The 23,597-nt window shown below is 35.9% G+C and overlaps 2 protein-coding genes and 1 pseudogene across 4 annotated transcripts; all 3 read right to left on the bottom strand.

Annotated features, from left to right (window-relative positions):
• Positions 1–1,688: 1,688 nt before the first annotated feature.
• Positions 1,689–22,970, bottom strand: LOC109164918. Of its 2 annotated transcripts, XM_019313480.1 has the most exons (5): positions 22,797–22,970; positions 7,465–8,119; positions 6,674–7,202; positions 6,118–6,257; positions 1,689–2,057 (listed from the first exon to the last, which is right to left on the bottom strand). In XM_019313480.1, exons 2-5 carry the CDS (start codon positions 8,078–8,080, stop codon positions 2,002–2,004), a joined length of 1,341 nt encoding a protein of 446 aa, XP_019169025.1. In that variant the 5' UTR covers positions 8,081–8,119; positions 22,797–22,970; the 3' UTR covers positions 1,689–2,001. The 2 variants fall into 2 exon arrangements, with proteins under 2 accessions (XP_019169025.1, XP_019169032.1); XM_019313487.1 differs by lacking the exons at positions 1,689–2,057; positions 22,797–22,970 and having other exon boundaries at positions 5,969–6,257; positions 7,465–8,374.
• Positions 9,897–16,656, bottom strand: LOC109165991 (annotated as a pseudogene).
• On the bottom strand, positions 11,551–22,290 carry LOC109164935. Of its 2 annotated transcripts, XR_002051448.1 has the most exons (3): positions 22,167–22,290; positions 20,741–21,703; positions 11,551–11,561 (listed from the first exon to the last, which is right to left on the bottom strand). XR_002051448.1 is itself a non-coding variant. In XM_019313501.1 (2 exons), the coding sequence occupies exons 1-2, from the start codon at positions 22,246–22,248 to the stop codon at positions 20,961–20,963; spliced, it is 825 nt and encodes a 274-aa protein (XP_019169046.1). In that variant the 5' UTR covers positions 22,249–22,290; the 3' UTR covers positions 20,731–20,960. The 2 variants fall into 2 exon arrangements, 1 of the variants encoding a protein (XP_019169046.1); XM_019313501.1 differs by lacking the exon at positions 11,551–11,561 and having other exon boundaries at positions 20,731–21,703.
• Positions 22,971–23,597: the final 627 nt, after the last annotated feature.

Below are 23,597 nucleotides of genomic sequence, written 5' to 3' on the forward strand. Positions count from 1 at the left end.
CTTTTAAAACGTGACATATATTGCCCCTCTCTTGAATTATTAGTGGTGTAAATGTGGTTAACGGTTGTCTTTCTTGTTCGAAGACCATGTTTTTTCCTCCATTTTTCTTTCTTCGTTTGTTCTCCTTCCGCTAACAATAATGTTTCTCCTTCTTCCTATTAGGGGACGGGCAATATATGTCACGTTTTAAAAATTGAAGGATAACATTTACACCACTAATAATTCATAGATGGCATTAATAATTGACATATTTGTGAGGTGCATAAATTACAATTTTCCATTACCGTTTATTTATTTATTTTAATTTTGAAATATATTGAAATATATAAAAATATGTTAATGGTATTAAAATAAAATTATAACTTGATATAGCATTAAAAAAAAATCAATATAGTGATTATTTGAATTCCAACTTATTACAACATTGTGTTACCTAACTTAACTCGTGATCATTTGAATTCCAACTTACAACATTGTGTTACTTAACTTAACTCGTGATCATTTGAATTCCAACTTATTACAACATTGTGTTACCTAACTTAACTCGTGATCATTTGAATTCCAACTTACAACATTGTGTTACTTAACTTAACTCGTGATCATTTGAATTCCAACTTATTACATTGTGTTATCTAACTTAACTCGGTTGTAATTGCCCTTAATATATTAAATATTTCTGACCTTCTTGATCATTTGAAATTATGTATATATATATATATATATATATATATATATATATATTCCAATTATAATATATGTTCAACTAGTAATTCACACGTGCGATGCACGAAAAACAATTATGTTATTATAAATATAAATAAAAAATAAAAAAATTAAAATATTTTAAATTATTTAATATAATAATATTTTTGAGCTTCCATTGGTCAAGTATTTATTATTTTTATAGAATATAAAATTACAATTAAAATTAAAATTAAAATTAAAATTAAAATTTTGTATGGTTAATATAATCTCTAATTATGTGCATATTCAAATAAACTTATAGAGAGAATTTACATAATTGCATTGATTTATTCTTAATTGTATTTCATCTATATTATAGTTTTCACAATACGAATAATAACTAAGATAATTACATTTAGAAAGCAAATTTCAAATTTTGTATGAGTAAATTTAAACTCTAATTGAACACATTTTTTATATGATTATATAATATATAGTTATTTTATTTTTCAAATATTGTGTTTTTTTTTTTATAATAAAAGATGTTGTGGCATTAATTGTAACATTAATTATTTCCCAAACCATATAGCTTTATTATAAATGTAAGTATTAAATATAGTGATCTGTCGATTTTCACAAATCATCATCATAAATAAATAAAAAAATACAAAAAACATTTGATGGTGCCAGCTGGCAGCTGAACACACTAACACGTGTTATATATTCTCCCCTCACAATATATAAACACAAAAACACCTTTAACCGTTTCATTGCTGGCTGGCATGCTCTGTATACAACCTTTCCTTTCCTTAATACCCTCCAAAGCCACAACTTTTTGGAATGGGACCCACCAAAACCTAAACTGAATTAGTCCCGTCTTATGAGATGTATACATATATTAGTACAGTATATAAAAAGAATTGTTGAAACATGTTCCGAATAAAGTAAAATTACGAAAAACACATTTTTGAGTAAGAATTAACGTTACACCGTAAGTTCGGCAAGGAAACACTGTAAGTACGACACCGAGTGAGGCCCGAATTAGGTATTTGTTTCACTATAAAAGGAACCACAAGTTGAACACAACTTTGATCAAAATCCATCCTTAGGTGTGGGGCTAGAAATGGTGAGATTCTTCTCGGTGTGGATGTTAGGGTTCATAACGCTATCACTGATCACCACTCCACCTGTGCACTGCAACGTCTCAGGCCGAGACGCCGTGGTGGTGCTGCTTCCCTGCAAATCGTTCTTGACAGTCAACGCCAACGCCACCGCGCCTTGCTGTGACAAACCAATGGCGGCAGATTCTGGCCGCTCTCAACCGCTATGCAGAATCATCATCCCTGCTCCCATTGACCCCAGTATCAATTGCACTACGTAAGTATACATACACCTCGTTTGTTAGGATCAAACACTTACCACTACACTAAAAGCTATAACTCGTAGCGAATGCATAATTTTGTTTCCTTTGTAGTTTATACAATTAATTTTTTTTGAGAGGTAAATGTTGGATTTGACCATTCACCCGCCTCTGCGCAACACACATAAATGCTACATTGTCGAATATTTTGTTATGTCATTTTAAGAGTTAATTTCATTTTTGATCCTAGATTTATAGGTAACAGTCTACTTTTAGTCATTTTTTTATCAGAACATCATTTTTGGTCCTAGTATTATTGTGACATGACCAATTTTGGTCCTTTATAAAAAAAAATTACTAAAATTTCATTAAATACAAGGACATTTCGCTGTTCAATTATGATTTTTTTCAAAAGAATAAACATAAAAAATATAATGGGTCAACACACTTTGTATTAAAAAGATCTAAACGTCCTTCAATTTAACGAAATTTTAACAATTTTGTTGATAGATGACCAAAATTGATCATGTTACAATAATACTAGGATCAAAAGAGAATGTTTTGATAAAAAAAAAAAAAAAATTAAAAGTAGACTGTCACCAATAAATCTAGAACCAAAAATAGAATTAACTCTCTTTTCAAAGTATAACGTGTAACTTTGACGTGGATATTTGGGGCAGGCTTAGGGCACTATCTAAACGTGGCGGCGGCGGCGGCAATAGGCTGAGGCATCATAAGAATACAGGGATGACGTTGAAGAACGCCGAAGTTGGGAGATACAGCCGCCGTTTTGTAGATGTTAATAAGAAGAAACATCCTCGTCGGTGGCGGTCGTCGTCCCAAGTTTTAAGTAGTTAGGTGGTTGTATGTATATATCTCAGGCCGGCAGCTCCGAGACTCTGTGCGGCGGCATATATGCATAGGGTGATGAGCTGAGAGAAATTGATTATTATTGTCGTCTCAGATTTAGTGTAATTATTTGAAGAAATTCAATGTAATATATATATGTTCATTCTTCAATCATGGATGCCAATTACAATAATTAATTTTTCTTCTAAGTAATTTTGCTGATTTTTTATTTTTTTTTGACTGAGAAAAACTCGAATTATCTAAAGATATGTTTAGTGTAAAACTACTCATTACTCATGAGTAATAATTCACGAAAAGTCGCATTAAGAAAACCTTGTAATTAATTAGTTGTTCATTATGAATGTAAGCACTGAAATTCACACCAATAATATTTCTTACATATATTACTGAGATGTGATTGTAACGGCCATGTTTTTAGGGTAAGGAATTGTGATAGTTTCGAGTAGTCCGCGATATAGGGAATGATATAGGATTGTGTAATACGAATACCACATTATGCGTATCCCTCCTTACCAATTGAATCGGTGAGCTAAGTCCATATGGGTTGCGGGTGTATATCACTATCCTATACAATGGTGTTCGGATAATGCTTATCAATCAAAGTTTGACTAATGAGTGGCGGAGGTACGTGGAAGGTGCAGGGGGCCTTGCTCCCTAACCCCCCTCCCCCCACCAAAAAAAATCTAATTAATAGTATATTCTCCCAAAAAAAAAAATTTCTTATCAATTGTTTTTTTTTTGGCCCCCCTCACCAAAGCATTTGTCCCTTCCAATCACATTTTTTTTTTTCTCAAATTTATTTTTCTTAAATTAATGACTTTTTCTCTTATTATTTCGCACTTGATTTAAATTTGTTTAAAGGATTTTGACGACAAATTATGTTGTGGAACCGTGTTCACCTTGCAAGGTGGACACAGTTCCAAAACTATTCATAATTATGAATATATAGTTTAAAAATTATGAACATATAGTTCTGTAATTATGAATATAAAGATTCAATATTTGTGAATATGAAGTTCAAAATTATGAATATATAACTTTATAATTATGAACATATAGTCATTAATTATGAACATGACACGGTTTCACAGCATAACGATTGAGTTTTGACAATGTTTATAGGTGAACTATCCATATCTAAGAAATGTTTGCTCTTTGGTGAATAGTTTGTTAGTAACAATGTTTAAAGACTACACTTCGTAATAAGATGGAAGATGAATTTGTTAATGATTGTTTTTTTTTTTTTTTTTTGAAAACCTAATGATTGTTTGTTAGTATACATTGAAAAACAAATTGCAAAATAATTTAGTATAGATTCAACTATAGATGATTTTTGTGACATGCAAAAAAGACGTTCTAAATTTTAATAGATATGTAATACAATGATGTATTTTGGAATATGTTAAATGAATATTAATGTATTTTATTATTCTCTCTCAAATTGTGATTCCCCCGCACGAACAAATCCTGGCTTTGCCCCCGTTACTAATTTAACTGTTTGGCAACAATTTTTTGACTTGGCTTATTCATGCCATTAAGTTAAAAAAAAAAATGAAAAAGCTATTTTAAATAGTTTAGGAAAAATGATACTTTTTCCCCTGAATTATTTAAGTGGCGTTTTTCTCCTGATATGTTAAATGGACATATTTACCCTTAAAATTAATATTTCATTTATTTTTCTTCTACAGCAAATTATAACTACGATTTGGTTCAAATCGAACAGACACTATAGCAACTAAACAGAAGGGTTATGATGACAATTTAGAACCAGAACCCAATATTTAGAGTTTATTAAAATCGTGAGCCGGAAATGCCCGTTCATGTTCTTAATTAAAAAAATAAAATACATTAATTGTTGAATTTAGAATATTTTTTAAAAAAAATAAAATAAAATTTTAAAAGAAAGTTTGAACCAACAGTTCAAATTGGATCTAAACCCGTGAACCGACAGTTCAAAATAAAAACCAAATCACGGTTATATATACTTGTATCTAAGGGGGGTGTATTCAATCATGACTTTCATAGAGTTTTAAAGATTTTTATGAACTTTAAAAGTTTGGAGGTATTCAATTCAAACTTTTAGAGAGTCTTTAAAAGTCGGGCGGTATTCAATCAAGATTTTTAAAGAGTCTTTAAAAGTCGTGTGGTATTCGATTAAGACTTTTAAAGAGTCTTTAAAAGTCATGTGGTATTCAAAAAGTTATGAACTTTTGTAGACTTTTTAATTTTAAGACTTTTGAAGACTTTTGTAGACTTTTCCTTCTCAAATATAAATAGTTGAAATCCAACCATCAACCCCAAGATTTCAATTTTTCTTTCTAACAACTTTGAATGTTTTCTCTCTCTCTATTTAAACTCTATTTTTTCTCCCTATTTAAACTCTATAAACCTATCTAAATTCAATAAAATTATTTTTTTCTTCATTATCCTATATTTTCTTCATTACCAAGTCTTTTATTATAATTTTATTGTTTAATATTGTTATGAATTTCTAATGAAATAGTTTTTTTTTTTTTTGTTGATGTTTATTAATAATATATATAAGCAATTAGCATATAAGTCTCAGCATATTATGAATAAAAATAATAAAGTTGAGAATATTGATGTGGCTGAAGAACTATATAATAAGAAGAATTTTATGATATATTATAAATGTTTTGTAAGAAAATTGTAAATTATAAGAATTAAAATCATTGAAAGTTTGTAAGGGTGTATTCAATTTAGAATTTCAATGACTTTTGTAGACTTTTTAAAATAAAAAAGTTGATAAAAGTCTATGAATGTTTTTTATATAGAGTCTTATAAAGTTTTAAAAAGTTTTGAACGACTCTATGAAAGTCCATCAAAGTTTATTAAAATCTATCATTTTAAAAGTCGTTAAAAGTCTACAAAAGTCATGATTGAATACACCCCCTAAGAATCAAAATAAATGTGAAAAAAAAACATTCACTATTTGCAAATATTATAATTCTAATTTTAAGTTAATGCTAATAGTTGTTCCGATTTGAACCTCCGGTTCACGGTTCATGATTTTAATAAACGGAAACCCAAATATTGAGTTAGACAAACACCATCTTGATGCTGGGATTGATCCTAAGAACAGCAAAAGACTGTGAAACTAAGCAAATATGTACACTTTGCTTAATTTGCAGCAAACTAGAACATGGAGCATATAGCAGTGTAACAGAAGAAAGGATCTTTACCACTACAGTATACTCGAAACAGCTCCCCGCTGTGATGAAGAGCCAATCTTTTACATTCAACAACAACGTCTTTGCTCACTTCTCTAACAGATCGTTTCAGCTTGTTCTCTGGATCGTCGTGGATGAGATACTTGGCCACCCTGACGAGAAAATAAAATCAGAGATGTAACTCAAGGAACCCCACAAGCAGTAAAGTGGTTGTTTCCAGCATCCCATTGATGAAAGCCAAACCGAATTTGCAGAAAATCAAGAATTCGATGTAAGTTATAACATCACAACAATGGCTGCAGGAGAGGGGTGCCATGAAATTTAAGGGTCTAATGCTCGTTTTCCTTCCCTAATGCATATGACAATTGACAAGGGAGCCTTGTAGAGTAGAAAACTTTCAATGAAAGCAGTTTTCACCCAATGAGAGGTAAGCATTATGCAAAAAACGAAAGAGAACTAACAAGAGACTAATATTTCATGGTTGCATTAACTGTAAAGTTATTACTCAACTAGTTTGGATATGAATGGGAAAAGCGAGAATACTTGAAACATGGCGATTGTTGTGTACCTGACTATCTCGAGTTCTTTATCCAAGCGTTTTAAGGACAATGGCAGGGAAAGTTGCAGTCGATAAAGTGCACAAACAGCATCCATACACAGTTCAGGATCATCTTCAAACGCCAAACGCATGTCAGGTTCAAGCAGCCATGGCCCTCTTCCTTTCCCTTTCTGGGATCCCAAGTAAGTAGCTGAATCTTCTGAATCCATAGAACTGCCTCCTTTCGAAGGGGCTACTGCACAGTCTGCACCGCCCTTTGATCCATCACCACGGCTGCAACTTCTCGAGCTCACTCTATGGTCCTGCAGATCTTGAACATACATTTTCTTCCATGGAGAAACTCCACCATCATGGCTCTTCCTCAAGCTTCTTTTCCTCTTCACCACACGCTTTTCTTTCTTTTCTTGGCTTTTGTGAGTGGAAGATGATTTCTCCGTTTGTCCCAAAACTTCTGAACTACAGAGGTATGCTAGAGAGGCACCTTCATCACTGTCACTGAGAACCACCACAGGTGAAGCCACTATGAAGGAAGATGCATCTGCCATAAACATTCATCAATCATCAATGGGATATATATATATATATATCAGTACTATCATTAAAACTTCAAGAAACTCCAAATTTTGACTAACAATACATATATAGAGGCAGAATCACATGAGAACTGCGACCTACACAATCAATTATCATCGAATGCACAATCAGACATTACAAGATACACAATCCTAATCGAAGTAATAACAAAAATGAATATAATCTCAATCCCCCCCTCTCTATATATATATAGAAGATTGTTATACCTTTCAACTTTGATCTGCAACTCCCCATTGTATCTGGAGTGGAAGCAAGGTGGGTTCCATTGTCAGCATCACCATAATGATTTTCAGCCATTTTACCTTCTTTTACTGCAACATACTTCTCCAAACAAGAATGTCTTTCCTCCAACAACTGAAACCTCTTCTCAGAAGCCTCAAGTTTCATGGCAGCTTCATTCTTCTCACTCTTTAGCGTCTCAATCTCCTTTTTCAGGCTAAAAATTAGTTTGCATTTCTCCTCCTGCTCTTTCAGAAGCTCCTGGTTGATCTTCTTGTATCTCTCTTCGCTCCTCTTCTCCCTGCCGTCTAGAACCTTCTTCTCCTCCTCCAGACGAATGTTGTTTTCAGTTAGGTTTTCGTATTCCCTCCTCAGATTCTTCAGCTCGACTTTGAGCTTCACGTTCTCGATTTCCAGGCGCGATTGCTCTCTCCTCGCCCCGCTTTCACGCTCGCTCAGCGGAGGAATCTCTTTTTCTCGGGAAAGATACTTCCAAATATCAAGCAGCTGTCCGACGGTTGAGGTTCCGCCGGTCGCCGGAGGCTTCCAGGACGAGATACCGGCGGGGAGAGACCCGATCACCGGCTTGGACTCTGAACTCATCGGACAACTGATCAAGTTTTCCCAAAACCCTTTTTGGTTATGGGTTTCGTGCCAAAAGGGGGAAAGATGGAGGCTTTTATGCAAAATGATGAAGCAAAAACAAAAAGCATCAGCGACGAGTGTCGTACGGAATTTCTGGAAATGGCAATGAGTCGAATTTCGGAGCTCGGAAAGAGAAGGAGGAAATGGTAGGTTAAAGGACTAACCGCGACGGCGACGGCGGCGGCGTGCGACGGAGGCGGCGAGAGGAAGACGAGAGCCTTGAAGTGGAAAATCTTCTATTGCTATTTTTGTGCCGGGAAGGAGAATCACTGTCTACTTAAAACTAACTCACCATATTTTAATTGAAGGTTTGTGCCGGGAAGGAGAATCACTGTCTACTTAAAACTAACTCACCATATTTTAATTGAAGGTTTCTTTGGTTTTCAAAAACAAAGGAGAAAATTTCAATTTTGGTCCACTGACTATTGGAGTTGTTTTAATTGCAACACTTAGACTTTAAAAAATGTTAATTTAGTACTTTGACTATGCAATTTCTATCAATTTTGGTCACGCCGGTCAAATTGCCGGCCACATCTCACCGGAAAATTTAATAGGGCAAATAATGAGGGTATTTTAGTCATTTTACTCATATTCTTTCTTCTCCGATGAACTTCCCTCCATTTCCGGCGAGATTCGTTCTCCGATAAGCTTCTCCGGCCAAATAGCGTAGTTGTTCTTCAACTAACAGGGCAGAATGGGGGTTAAAGTCACCTTTTCCACAAGTTCTTCCGCCATTAATCGCATGTCTAACCGGTCGGAAATACAAGGTCTGGATTTGGCTCCGTATTTCGACGGTTTTGACGGCCAATTCCAAGGCGTCAGCGTAAACGACTTCTGGGCTTCCGTCAAGACTATAATAATCATTATTTCACTAAAGTTTGCAGTTTGAACTTGGAACGTTTCTGCGTCCTGCAAATGAAGAAAATGATGAGTTTTAATGAATTCTGTTTTGGGGTGTTTGTTCATTCCAAGGCACGGTCCATACGCCATGTTCATGTCAAATTATCTTCGCCACGATCGTGGCGGTTTGGATCCAAAGCAAAGTGAACGGAACCTGAAACCTCCGGGCGACCACTCCGGCGGCGAGATTCCTTCTCCGATAAGCTTCTTCGGCCAAATAGCCTAGTTGTTCTTCAACTAACAGGGCAGATCTAGTGGGTAAATACAAGGATGCATCTACAGACTACAGATAACACAAAGTTGTATTCTCTGCTCTAAATTTCTTGAATTTTGAAAGAAATTGCACAGAAAAACTAAATATCTGCCCATTTATCAATATTCCCTGCGGCATTTCATCAACACCATCGGAGAAGGAATCTCGCCGGAAATGGAGGAAAGTTCATCGGAGAAGAAAGAACATGAATAAAATGACTAAAATACCCTCATTATTTGCCCTATTAAATTTTTCCGGTGAGATTTGGCCGACAATTTGGCTGGCGTGACCAAAATTGATAGAAATTGCATAGTCAAAGTACTAAATTAACATTTTTGAAAGTCAAATGTTGCAATTAAAACAACTCCAATAGTCAGTGGACCAAAATTGAAATTTTCTCAAAAAAAAAAAAAAAAACAAACTCACCATATTTAACTTTTGGGGAAATCACACTTTTGGTCCCTCAGTTAGTACCCCATTTGCAATGTTGTCCTTACTTTCCAATTTAGACAGATTTAGTCCCTCAATTAGTCCGAGGTTTGCCAATTTAGTCCTTCTGTTACTTAGCCATCCTAACTCCGTTTACAGCATAGGTATTATAGGAATTTCACTTACCCTTGATTATATTAGCTTAGTTCCTTTCCGTTGCTCAGCCGAGTCTACCATTTCTGCCACCACACTACAATGGAAAGAGGACCCCGCCGAGATATTCAACCCGGCATCGCAGACCACTCTCCTCCAAACCTCCATTTCTGATTCAAACGTGTTAGATCTCAGCAAACCCCTCATATCCGCACAGCAAAACAGCCCGACATCGCTGTTCAAACACGAAACCCCGGATTCCTAAAGCCCCGAAACCATTTTCTCTCTCCTTTCCCTCAACCCTCTCTTTCCCCTCAACCGTTTCCTGTTCTCTCTAACGTAACGTTTGGTGAATTTCCTGTCTCCGAGGATGCTGGTAAGCAGGTATTGGCTCTGCGACGAAACCAGGCCGAAACTGGACATTTTCGTCACCGCCGACACCACCATCTCGTTGCCGGAGTAAATCATCTCGATTCTAAACCCCTACAACCCGAAATCATTGGACATGCTCGACACGACATGGATACGCGACAAGTGGTCGCGATGTCGGTGGGTTTTGTCGGCTGTGAGGATGCTGGTGAATCCTGGGGAGGTGTTGAACACGGTGCCAGGCGTAGATTTCGACGCTAACGATGTGGATGTTATTGGAGACGGCGAAGGAGATGAGTTGGTCGAGTTCATGGAGAGTCACGGTTGTTCCAAGTGGGTTGGATGGGTTAGTGATGAACACGCCTTTGACTTTCAGGCCCAGTCTTTGTTCAGCTTCTTGGTAAGCTTCTTCCATGGCGGACTCGGTAATTCTGAAGCTGTTGGAACTACTGCAATGGATTGGAACTATTTCAACCCCGGTTCGCCATTTCAAGTCCTTATCAAACCTGTTAAAAATAAATAAATAAAAAGTGACAACATTGATCTATTTAATAATAGCAGACTTCTAACTTAGCTTGTACGTAGTAATATCAAAACTTAAGAGTTCAAGTCTGTTAAGCACTTTCCCGACATCCTGGAACCCAAAAACCGCCAGCAGTTCAGGGACGGATGGGTAGCCGCTGAAGCCAGCGAGAGGCAGAGAGTGTGGGACTCCCAGTCGCAGTTCTAGCAGAAGATGACGGCGTTGTTGTAGCAGAAGATGGTGGCCGAAGAGGCATTGTAGGCGTCGCAGAGCAGGTAGCGTGTGTGCTTGGTGAAGAGAGGGGTTGTAGAGTGCACCTCTTGGTCGCAGCCGAGGCAGAGACTCGCCGAATCGGCTCAGCAGGGTTGAAGTGTCAATGGTGTCTTCTATTCCAAGGTTAGGGTTGAAGACATGAGTGGCGGAAATGACAGAACAAGCTGAGGAAGGGGAAGAAATAGACTTATAATAATTAAGGATATGTGAAATTCCACTTTTGTCCATACTCTTCACGGAGTTTAGAATGATTAACTTACAGAAGGATTAAATTGGCAAACATCAGATTAATTGAGGGACCAAATCTGTCCAAATTGGAAAGCAAGGACGACATTACAAATGTGGTACTAACTGAGGGACCAAAAGTGCGATTTCCCTTTAACTTTTTAAGGAAATGATATATATGTACGAGTATAACTTTCGTTGTGTACAATTTTTATTAGAGCTAATTATCAGAATGGTCCCTTCACTATAGTAAAATTATCAATTTGATCTTTGACTATTTTTTATAACCAATTAAGTCCTTCAGCTTTAAAAATCTTAACTAATTTTGTCGTCCATTAATTTTTCCGTTAACTTGAGACCAAATTGGTAATTTTGCTATAGTGAAGAGACCATTTCAGTAATTAACTTTAGGGATGGCAATTTGATTCGATTTTCCCGAACCGAAGCATACCGAACAACCGAACGGTAATAAATTATTGTATACCGAACGATTCCAAATACCGTTTGATTTTATTTAAAATATAATAATAATAATAATAATAATAATAATAATAATAATAATAAGTTTTCAAAAAAAATTAATAATAATAATAAAGAAGTAAATCCAAGTCCATCCTTTACCGTTCAACTCATATTCTCACGGGTATCTCTTGTATAAATTCAAAGCCTAATACATAATAAAGCCAACTGATGTTTATTATTTTATTATAAAATATTTACGAGAGATACCAATGATAATATGAGTTGAACGGCAGAGCAGGCAGTAAGGGACTTGGATTTACTTTTTTATTATTATTATTAAAAATTCAAACGGTGTTCGGTTCGATTCATTTTTTTATCGAATAATTCATTTTGGTTTAGTTTTTTACCAAACTATTCGGTATACAAGAATCTATTACCATTTAGTTGTTCGATTCGGATCGGAAAAACCGAACCAAATTGTCACCCCTAAAGTTAATTACTGAAATGGTCCATTGACTATAGCAAAATTACCAATTTCGTCCCAAGTTAATGGAAGTCTAACGGCAAAAGTAACGAATGACCAAATTGGTTAAGATTTTTAAAGTTGAGGGACTTAATTGGTCAAAAAAATAGTCGAAGACCAAATTGGTAATTTCGCTATAGTCAATGGACCGTTTTGGTAATTAACTCTTTTTATTATGTAAATAAAAATAGTGGACAATTTTATTATTGTTTAAATCAATTAAATGATGCAACGGGATTAGAAAATGGAATAGAAATTGATAATAGATGTAATATTACTCTAACTTAAAAATAATTCTGCATGTACTCCTGTTTTCTACTATCTATAATGCTTTGATTGCTCAATAAATATATAGGGGGTTAGTTTATCCATTTCGTTTTTTTTTTTTTTCTCTCCTCCAACAAAATTTAAACACAAGTGGAAGTAGATTTTTGGCGTTGGACGGTTGGAGTAGTATTTTTCAAAGAGTTTTTTTCGATCCTATGATTGTAGAGTCTTCGCGAACTTGGGTTCACAATTTTCATTCCAACATAAATAGTATTTTCGGTGAGTTTTTTATTAGCCATGTCGCCGAAACTCGGAAGGACTAAATCTGGAAAAAAAAAATCAAAGTGAAGCACTACTTATGTCGGAAATAAAAGTTGTGAACCCAAATTGACGGAAACTCTAAAGTCATAGGACCAAAAGTGAAAAAAAAAAAAAACTCTTAAACCAAATAATAATAATAATAATAATAATAATAATAATAATAATAATAATAATAATAATAATAATAATCTATCTATAAATATAAATATATAATATATAATATAAAAAAGTTATAAGAGTTGATCCATGTTAATATCCATGATTTATGTTTATTTAGTTATAAATTGCGCTATAATCTGACAAGTTTATATATTAAATGTTACTATAGTTATACATATTTTTCTAAAATATTATTGACTCTATTACAAGGTAGTATTTATTTTATATTTTCTCTAACTAATGTAGTCTAAAGAGTTAATACCCCACCACCGAAGTTCTATATTTATTACTTAATCATGTATCATATTTAAAATTATTACTTTAGCAATTATTACCCATACTATAATTATTACCCACAATATGATACGACTATTACCCAAGTGATTAATTAATTCGGGATTAAGCCTTATAAAATTAGTGAACTAAAGTCGAGTTTTAAATATTTAAGCCTGATCAATTTCAAATTCAAACTCAAACTCAAGATACTATAATTCGGGTCCACCATAAACCGGGTATAGGAAAGTAATGACTTTATTACCTGGGGCGCCAGGCCCAAAGTAATGCATACAAAGCTCGAGGTACATGCTCATAATAGCGGCTCAAATACAAAGAACAAGGCCCACGGGGTGGGCTATAACTAACTATGCTACTAGTAAGAATCGAATCCAGGTGAATGGATTGAGAGTATAGATGAAGACCACTAGATTGTAGTGCCTGTCGTGTCTAAGTTGCCCTTAGCCAAAGATCCAAGCCCTTATTTATAGCAAGCCCCCCTCATCCTCTGGCGTCCGCGTGTCCCACGTTGTTCCTCCCCCACTCCGCTTGTTTGTCGCCATGCATGTCACGTCGCCGCTATCCCCGCGACTCCCGCATCCACACCGCGCATGTTGACTAACATCCTCCACCATGCACGCCGCACCTACCTCCCCCCTCACGCCGTACCTACCTCCCCCCCTCACGCCGTACCTACCTCCTGCACCTACCTCCCCCCTCACGCCGTACCTACCTCCCCCCCCCCCTCACGTCGTACCTACCTCCCCCCTCATGTTGTACCTACCTCTCGCACCTACCTCCCCACTCACGCCATACCTACCTCCCGCACCTACCTCTTCCCCCCTCACGCCGTACCTACCTCCCCCCCCCCCCCCCATGCCGTACCTACCTCCCCCCTCACGCCATACCTACCTCCCCCCTCATGTCGTACCTACCTCCCGCACCTACCTACCCCCCTCACGCCATACCTACCTCCCCCTTCCGGTCCATGCTCTTCACCCCGGCCCACCATGTGTGGTTGTCTTCCTAGCCCAACAAGACTTGGGTCAACCTCTTTCTTTCACCACTCCCACTTGGGCCAATACTTTCCCAATAAAATAGACCCCCTAGGGTCCCATATCCCCATCAATTTTAATCTCAAACTCAAGCCTACCTAGCTTCAAGTTCATTTTGTTTGCACCTTGACTACCTACCATATCCACATGCATAATTAACTCATCACCACTACTAACTTTATTATAGCCAATATATATTTTCGTCTGTACATCATTATTTTATTACTTTTTTTAAAGAAAAAAATTGTACAATTTACGAATTACATAAATAAAATTTATCTAATATATATTTTTGAGTAATAATTGTGAATTTTTCTCAATCAATTAACAAAAATCTTACTAAGAGAATTACATAATTAGGTTAAAATAGACTTAATGTGATGCATTATGCATGGTATTAACTAATAACTACCATTTGCCTAATTTGCTTTACTATCACCCATCTATAATTTTCTCTCTTCTCCCAAAAAATAGAACAAACTTAACCATTGTCTGAATTAAATTATTAAAATTATTATAGGTATGAATTATCAAAGGAAGAAGTGTGTCGTTTAGTTTACACTTGGCACCTCTGTGACTCCCCTTGAGGGAGGTCACAGGATCGAACCCTGTGGTGGGTTATTAACTCTTTGAGCTGCAGTAATTAAGAAAGTATAGAATATATACTACCTTGTAATAAAGTCATCAGTATTAAAAAAAAATCTCCATTTTAGGTTCTTGACATGAATGTTTTATGTTGAGTTTGAAGAAGAAGACAATTGTGTATTGACTATTAAAGGTACATCATATCCTTCCTTATTTATATTATTTGGAACCCATGAAAAGAAGACTATTTTTACAAAACAAGAAAGGAAAAGTACTCTTAATATTAAGAAAGGAAAAGTACTCTTAATATTTGTTAGAATCAAGATGGGCATGCTCAAGTTTGCAGCGATAGGAGTGTTGATAGTAATATTGTTTGGAATATGGAAGCATATGCACCGACTTGCAATGAGAGTTTGAAAATATTTTAGCTAACTATGAAAGAAAATATGTATTAACACTGACAATTACTTTTTTTTTTTTAGTACAATCTATGATTTTACAAATATCATGTACTATTTTCTTTAATTAGGTTTTTCCCACGTGAATTTCCTACTGAATTTTTAAAGAGACATATATATATATATATATATATATATATATATATATATATATATATATATATATATACTCCTTTTGTCTCGATTTTTTAAACAGGATTTTCCTAGCAAATTTCTGACGAAGCATGAATGTGAGAAGATAATGTCCAAGGGGAGGTGTTATATACATTAATTATTGTGGACATTATGAGGATTGATTCACTGCTGGAAATCTCGCGTTTTCCGTCCAACAAATGTTGGACGGAAAACGTGATATATTGGTCGGAAACGACGTTTCCGTCCAACATACCGACCAAAAGGAACGTTCGGAAAACCCTCCGTGGGAAATTTCGTCCAACTACGATATTTGGTCGGAAATAGCGTCCAACGAACAAAAATTGGACGGAAATTCAGGCGAATAACCCACATTTTTAAATTGTGGGAATTTCTGTCCAACTACGTGCGTTGGTCGGAAATTCCGACCAATGTTGGACGGAAAACTCACATATTATATTTTGTTATTTTCCTTCCAACTGTTGGTAGGAAAATCCTAATAAGAATTTTTTTTGAATGCTCTAATAAGCATTTTGTTTTACACAAATAGATAAAAATAATGAAGCAAAACAATATATACAAAATATCATTTATTCAAACAATCAAAAGTATACTATAACTTGCAAATGTCTACTAAAGTACTTAAGAAATTCAAACTCAATATATTTTTAAGTGAAACATAGAGTACATGATTAAATATACACAATAATTATATGTTCCTCCTCAAAGTAGAAAATGATAACAGTTAACAAATATAAACAGAAAGCTCTCTTGATAATGATTACCCTTTTAGGGCCCAAACCTATAGTCTCATATTCTACAGCTAATTCCTTATAGATCTTCAATCTTTTCTTCTCTAAATTCAAAGCAGTTTCTGCATCTTTGGCAATCTTTCCTGCAACAACGCAAAATTACAACTTGAGAAGGTAGATACCCAATAGTAAGCACACAAGTGATGTTCATTTCGCAATTAAGTGTATTGTGACTTGTGTCAAAAAGCTAGATATATCATGTTGAATTGTAAATTATGCAAAACTTTTCACCATAATAGCTATGATCAAAATGCACCTCGTGATTGTAGAGAACTTTGTACATCAGATCCTAATTCCACTGCCTGCCCTGAGATCTTGTTTACAATCTCAGGAGCATCAACGAACTGTAGTATTCTTAACATTCTCAGAGGCTTTTCTTCTCTGCAGCCTCCTCATCTGCTTTCTGCTGAGCTTCCAATTCCACTACTTTTGCTATTTCAATTCTTTCGCTTCTAGCTTTAGCTTGCATCTGGAAAATAAAAACTTATGAGCACTAATAAAGCTGAGTATTCTATTTAAAATGTTCATTTTCTAACAAAACAAGAAGAATATCATAGTGAACATGTGTAATTCATAGTAGATAGAATGGTCCCAGAAATTAACCTTGATGCATGATAGCTACAAAATTCACATGAATGTAATTCATATACTTATTTTTAAAACATCTCCTTGATGCAATGCTCAAATGAGATGGTTTTATTGTGAACTGACAAAGATGAATATCAAGACCAAAGGTCATTAAATATTTTAAATTGAACCATATAAAATAATGTAATATCAACCTAGCATGAACTCATGAAGTATACACGGTGCATGCTACACTAAATTCAACAAATAACACCATGGCATTCATTTTTCAATGCTTGAAACCAAAAGTTGAAACCATCCATGAGTTCTTGAACAGATAATATACCTTTATAGTGGCAACCACCCAATCTGGAAATTTAAAAAAAAATAAAAATCACATTAGTAGTTATTAACAGGAAAATATTATTGTGGGCTGTTGAGAAAATAGAACTGCAGAAAAAGAGCAAAACCATTTCAACCAAATGCAATCTGTCCTCCTCTTCAACCTCTTTCCCCTGCAAATAAACAAATAAATAAAGCCAAGCCCTCTGGATCCCAAACAAATCTTAACCCAGCCCCTCTACTGCCTCCATGCCTACCCTCATTCCCTTAAGTTTCCGTTTTCCGGTGGCCTCGTCGGTGATGAGTTGGAAATCGAGGTTGAGGTGCTTGAAGTTGCGGAAGAGCTTGCCCCTAGGACATGAGAAGGAGCGTTGTCTATGGAGCGACGTGAGAAGAGAGAGAAGATCTCAAAGGAATTGTGGAGAAGACAGATCTGAAGGCGGAGAAGACAGATCTGAGATTTATTTTTATTTTTACTTTTTTTTTTAAAAGCGTATTGGCCGATCTGAGAGAGTGAGTCGGCGACTATGGCGGTGGAGGCGGTGATTGCGTCGTGGTGGCAGTGGAGGCGTCGTGGTGGCGGTGGAGGCGTCGCGGTGGCGGTGGTAACCTGATGGTGAGGGAGAGGGAGATCTGCGGTGGTAACCTGATGGTCTGGGGTCTGATAGAGGTTGTCTGCCAAACTTCTCTTTTTCCCACCCAAAGTTCTATATTTCCCGCTTCTCTAAGTCCACAATTCCAATATTTCTTTATTTTTTAGCTAAACTATTAAAATTTCCGTCCAACATTATTGTTAGACAGAAATTAAATACCTACCATTTTTAATTTCTACCTATCAATCAATTCAAGTTTACCAACCAACATTACAGGTTGGTCGGAATTTCCGTCCAACGCGCGAGTGTTGGACGGAATTTTCGTCGAACACTCATGCGTTGGACGGAAATCCCGACCGACTTTCCATCCACCCATCTTTAGTAACAGAAAGTTGAAAATTTTATTAAAATACCGACGAATTTGCGGTTGGACGGAAACAGCGAGATTTCCAGTAGTGATTGTGTAACGGTTAAATATTTATGTTTAGCATTATTGCTTTCCGTTACAAGTATATATTATATATATAATGTTGTAATATGTAAAAATAGATGATGAATGAGAAGATCCATCTCCATTCTCTGTATTTTCCTTCTCCTTGTTTGATTTTACAACAACTTTTAAATTAAATTTTGATGTGTAATTTTTTCTTTGTTTAAATTATATGCATTATAATTTGACAAAGTATTTTTATTACTTTTTTTTATTGTATATTTGTACTTATATAATAAAAATATTTTAGTACTATTGACTCTACTTATATAATAATTAAAAAATCTCCAAATTAAATTACTCGTATTAGATAAAGTTCATCTTTTTTTACGGAATGACCCTATATATGGGGTGGGTGAATGTTTCAAAAAATGTTCACAAATCTTGGGCAAGTATATGTTCAGAAATTATATTGGTGGTTTTAGAGCATGCACATCAGTGCATTTTTCACCGTTTTATAAAGTGAAAGGGCCAACATGGAGAAGAGAGAGGGTTGAAGGACCTCCGGCAAAAGAGCGATTTTTTACAGAAATGTGGGACACACAGCATAAATCTTGCAGTTGTGCCGCCTCACGTGGCTATCACAACTGCACGTGCCCGCTAGGCGCGTTATTGACACTGATAATTACTTCTTCTTTTTATATATATATATTTTTTAAATCAGCTTTTTTTTTCTCGCTTTTTGCTCTTCCATCTCATACTCTATTTCCTAATCACACTTACAAAAATTCCTCCAAAAAAAATAAAAAAATAAAAATAACTATTATGGATGCTCTTAGTGGTAGATAGCATGTTTCAATCACTACTCGTAGTACACAAAACACTAATACTAGAATAAAATGGATAGAGTTGAAGTTGAATATAAAAAAAAATTTAATGACAAAAAACAAATCAAAATTATAATTTAATGAATGGGGCAACCCGAATCAAGTTAGTCAAATTGTTATTTGATATCATAATCATAAAGTTATAATCATAAAGTTATAAGTAAGATTTTTAGTTGGAGCCGACATAATGACCTTCTTGGTTGATATAAAATGGTTTTATTGACTGAACGTAATCTTACCTGATATAGAATGTAGAGTAAATACCCAAAATGGTCCCTCGACTATAACTAAATTCACAAATTGGTCCTCAATTTTTAATTTTAACCAATTAAGTCCTTAACTTTGTAATTTTAACACAATTTGGTCCTCTGTCTATTTGACCGTTTGTTGACTGTGATTTTTGAGGATATATATGTAATTTCATGGTCCATCGTCGCGTTTTTAAGGTTCCGGCTGCATTTCCAGACCGCACTGTTACATTTGAATCCACTGCCGAAAGCAATCTACCAAATCCGGTCGTCTTTCTTCATCCTCTCTTTGGATTCAATGTAGTTGAGTTCGTACCAGAGCGAAAAAGACGACGTGTTTCCCAACCGGTGCAATGTCATCCTGGAGGCCTTCACGTGCTCCGGCGAGAGCTGAAGGTTCTTCTGGAGATCGTCGATCACCACTGCTGGAAATTTTGAAATTTCCGACCACTTGAAAATGATCTTAAATCAAGTCGAAAGTCTTGTTCTAACCACTTTTGGTATCCGGAAAAATCTTTGTTGCTATTTCCGACCACTTTTTACTTTCGACTTGATTTAAAATCACTTTCAGGTGGTCGAAAATTCCAGAATTTCTAGTAGTGCACGGTCAACAAGTGGTCAAATAGATGGAGGACCAAATCGTGTCAAAATTGCAAAGTTAAGGACTTAATTGGTTGAAATTGAAAGTCGAGGACTAATTTGTGAATTTTGCTATAGTCGAGGGACCATTTTAGGTATTTACTCTAGAATGTATCATATTGATTATTGATGGTACTTCAATTTAGAAAATCTTTAATCTAGAGAATTACTAGCCCTATTCAAATCAGACTTGCAAAAAAAGCTTCATGTCTGCCAAAATTCAGCAGATCAGCTCCAGTTAGCCAAAACCATTTCAAAATCGCCTCATTTCTTGCCTTCTCCTTAGCTGCAACATAAAATGTTAGCCTCACTTTCTTATTCCTACCATATACCTCCCTCCTCCTCAAAAACCTTTTTTTTTTTTTTTTACAAACATTTTCCTCATTCTTTTCTCATCACTCTTTTTTTACAAACATCTCCTCCCTTATAACCCCCTAAATCTCCACCACTCTCTTTTCTCTTTTCTCATTCTTATTTTCCATCAAAAAAAAAAAAAAAAAAACTAATAATGTATCCTACGTGTTTTTATTGAGATGTGATTGTAGCGGTCATGTTTTTAGGGTAGGGAATTGTGATAGTTTCGAGTAGTCCGTGATATAGGGCACAATATAAGGTTGTGTAACACGGATACCACATCAATAGATATCCTTCCCTACCTATTAAACCAGTGAGCAATTTAAAAGTCTAGTTTAGGAGTTAAACCGACCATAATGAGCAATTTCACTATAAATAAAGCCAACAAAAAGCAGTTAGATAGGCATTGATTTATGGTACTTGCTAAGGTAACCATGAAACTAAACAATGTCAAACTATGAAGCATCAAGATTTGATGCTGGGATTCATCCTAAGAACACCAAAACATTATCGAATGTGAATACTGATGTTGGGGTTGATCCTAAGAACATCAAAAGACTGTGAAACTAAGCAAATATGTACACACTTTGCTTAATTTGCAGCAAACTAGAACATGGAGCATATAGCACTGTAACAGAAGAAAAGATCCTTACCACTACAGTATACTCGAAACAACTCCGCACTGTGATGGAGAGCCAATCTTTTACACTCAACAACGATGTCTTTGCTCACTTCTCTAACCGATCGTTTCAGCTTCTTCTCTGGATCGTCGTGGATGAGATACTTGGCCAACCTGACTATATCGAGTTCTTTATCCAAGCGTTTTGAGGATGATGGGAGGGAAAGTTGCAGTCGATAAAGTGCACAAACAGCATCCATACACAGTTCGGGATCATCTTCAAACGCCAAACACATATCAGGTTCAAGCAGCCATGGCCCTCTTCCTTTCCCTTTCTGGGATCCCAAGTAAGTATCTGAATCTTCTGAATCGATAGAACTGCCTCTTTTCGAAGGGGCTACTGCACAGTCTCCACCGCCCTTTGATCCATCACCGCCACGGCTGCAACTTCTCAAGCTCACTCTATGGTCCTGCAGATCTTGAAGATTCATTTTCTTCCGTGGAGAAACAGAAACCCCACCATCATGGCTCTTCCTCAAGCTTCTTTTCCTCTTCACCACGTGCTTTTCTTTCTTTTCTTGGCTTTTGCGAGTGGAAGATGGTTTCTCTGTTTGTCCCAAACCTTCTGAACCAAAGAGGTTTGGTAGAGAGGCCCCTTCATCCACAGGCCTCTCTTCATCACTGTCACTCAGAATCACCACAGGTGAAGCCACTGTGAAGGAAGATGCATCTGCCATAAACATTCATCAATCATTGTTGACCATATAACCATTAATGTGCAATCCAACTATCAGCTTAGGCTTTTAGTTGAGATGGAGCATATTCTTCAATTATCATCAATGGGATATATATATATATATTCAGTACTATCACTAAAACTTCCAGACAAGATTTAAGGCAATGTGCCTACGTCCATGGAAGTGAAACTATTCTTTACTTTATAGCAATGGTGAGGATCTCTACCCGTTTCACTGGACAAACTAATATTCCTATTCTTAATCCTAGACAAACTTAGCAAGAACTTATATTCCTAATCCTATGAGACAAACTCAACAAGAAACTACTATATATATATATATATATATATATATATATATATATATATAACCATTAATGTGCAATCCAACTGGTATCAGAGCCACTACGAGCTTGAGATGTAGCACATGCTTCAATTATATAGAAGATTGTTATACCTTTCATCTTTGATCTGCAACTCCCCATTGCATCTGGAGTGAAAGCAGGGTGGGTTCCATTGTCAGCAATATTTTCAGCCATTTTACCTTCTTTGACTGCAAAATACTTCTCCAAGCGAGAATGTCTTTCCTCCAACAACTGAACCCTCTTCTCAGAAGCCTCAAGTTTAATGGAAGCTTCATTCTTCTCACTCTTTAGCTTTTCAATCTCTTTTTTCAGGCTAAAAGTTATCTTGCGCTTCTCCTCCTGCTCTTCCAGAAGCTCCTCGTTGATCTTCTTGTATCTGCCATCTAGAACCTTCTTCTCCTCCTCCAGCCGCCGGTCTAGAACCTTCTTCTCCTCCTCCAGACGAGCGTTGTTTTCGGCTAGGTTGTCGTATTCCCTCCTCAGATTCTTCAGCTCGTCTTTGAGCTTCACGTTCTCCATTTCCAGCCGCGGTTGCTCCGATTCCCGCTCTCTCCTCGCCCCGATTTCTCGCTCGCTCGCCATTTTCACCGCCGGAGGAATCTCTTTTTCTCGCGAGAGATGCTTCCAAATGTCGAGCAGCTGTCCGACGGTTGAGGTTCCGCCGGTCGCCGGCGGCTTCCAGGACCCGATCACCGGCTTGGACTCTGAACTCATTTTACAAGTGATCACCTTTTCCCAAAAGCTTTTTGGGTTATGGGTTTCGTGCCAAAAGGGGGGAAAGATGGAGGCTTTTATGAAGCAAAAACAAAAAGCGAAATGGCAATCACACCGTAATCCATTTTGGTGAAGCAAAAACAAAAAGCAGCAGCGAAGAGAATCGTACGGTGTTTCTAGAAATGGCAATGAGTCAAAATTCCGAGCTGGGAAAGAGGAGGAGGAAATGGTAGGTTAAAGGACTAACCTAGACGCGACGGCGACAGCGGCGGCGTGCGACGGAGGCCGGCGAGAATAAGGCCGGGAAGGAGAATCGGTGAAGACAGTGATCTGAGTTCAAACCAACTTTAATACCGATCACTCTCAACTTAAAACCAACTCACAACATTTTTAACTTTTTAAGGAAAATGGTTTTCAAACAAACAAACAAACTTTTTAAGGAAAATGATATATATACTTTCACTAAGTATATGTTTAACTCTAGTCACATATACAAATTTTATTATATATAAATAAAAATTAAATATATGCGTCTATCTATTTTCTCAACCTATTGAAGCACAACGAATTAATATAACTTAAATTCATAACTTTCTATTTGGGCGCTACTAGACTACAAGATCATTGACAATACATCTATAAATATAAATATATACGGAGTAATATATAATATAAAAAATAGTTATAAGAGTCGATTGATGTTGATATCCATGATTTATGCTTATTGAGTTGTAAATTGCGCTACAAATATTGTACTAAAATAATAAAATGTGCTATGTATAGAATGTGCATAAAATGTGCGAAAAATG

Source organism: Ipomoea nil, unplaced genomic scaffold (genome assembly GCF_001879475.1).
Source record: "Ipomoea nil cultivar Tokyo-kokei standard unplaced genomic scaffold, Asagao_1.1 scaffold0317, whole genome shotgun sequence".
Taxonomy (NCBI): Eukaryota; Viridiplantae; Streptophyta; class Magnoliopsida; order Solanales; family Convolvulaceae; genus Ipomoea; species Ipomoea nil.

What these genes read in the sequence shown, in the direction of transcription:
- LOC109164918 (XM_019313480.1), bottom strand. Translation starts at nt 8,080, where the DNA reads ATGAGTTCAGAGTCCAAGCCGGTGATCGGGTCTCTCCCCGCCGGTATC. An exon ending in TTGCAGATCAAAGTTGAAAG is followed by an intron (nt 7,203 to 7,464) that starts GTATAACAATCT and finishes TGTTTATGGCAG; the next exon opens with ATGCATCTTCCTTCATAGTG. An exon ending in AAAGAACTCGAGATAGTCAG is followed by an intron (nt 6,258 to 6,673) that starts GTACACAACAAT and finishes TTTTCTCGTCAG; the next exon opens with GGTGGCCAAGTATCTCATCC.
- LOC109164935 (XM_019313501.1), bottom strand. Translation starts at nt 22,248, where the DNA reads ATGGCTGAAAATATTGCTGACAATGGAACCCACCCTGCTTTCACTCCA. An exon ending in TTGCAGATCAAAGATGAAAG is followed by an intron (nt 21,704 to 22,166) that starts GTATAACAATCT and finishes TGTTTATGGCAG; the next exon opens with ATGCATCTTCCTTCACAGTG.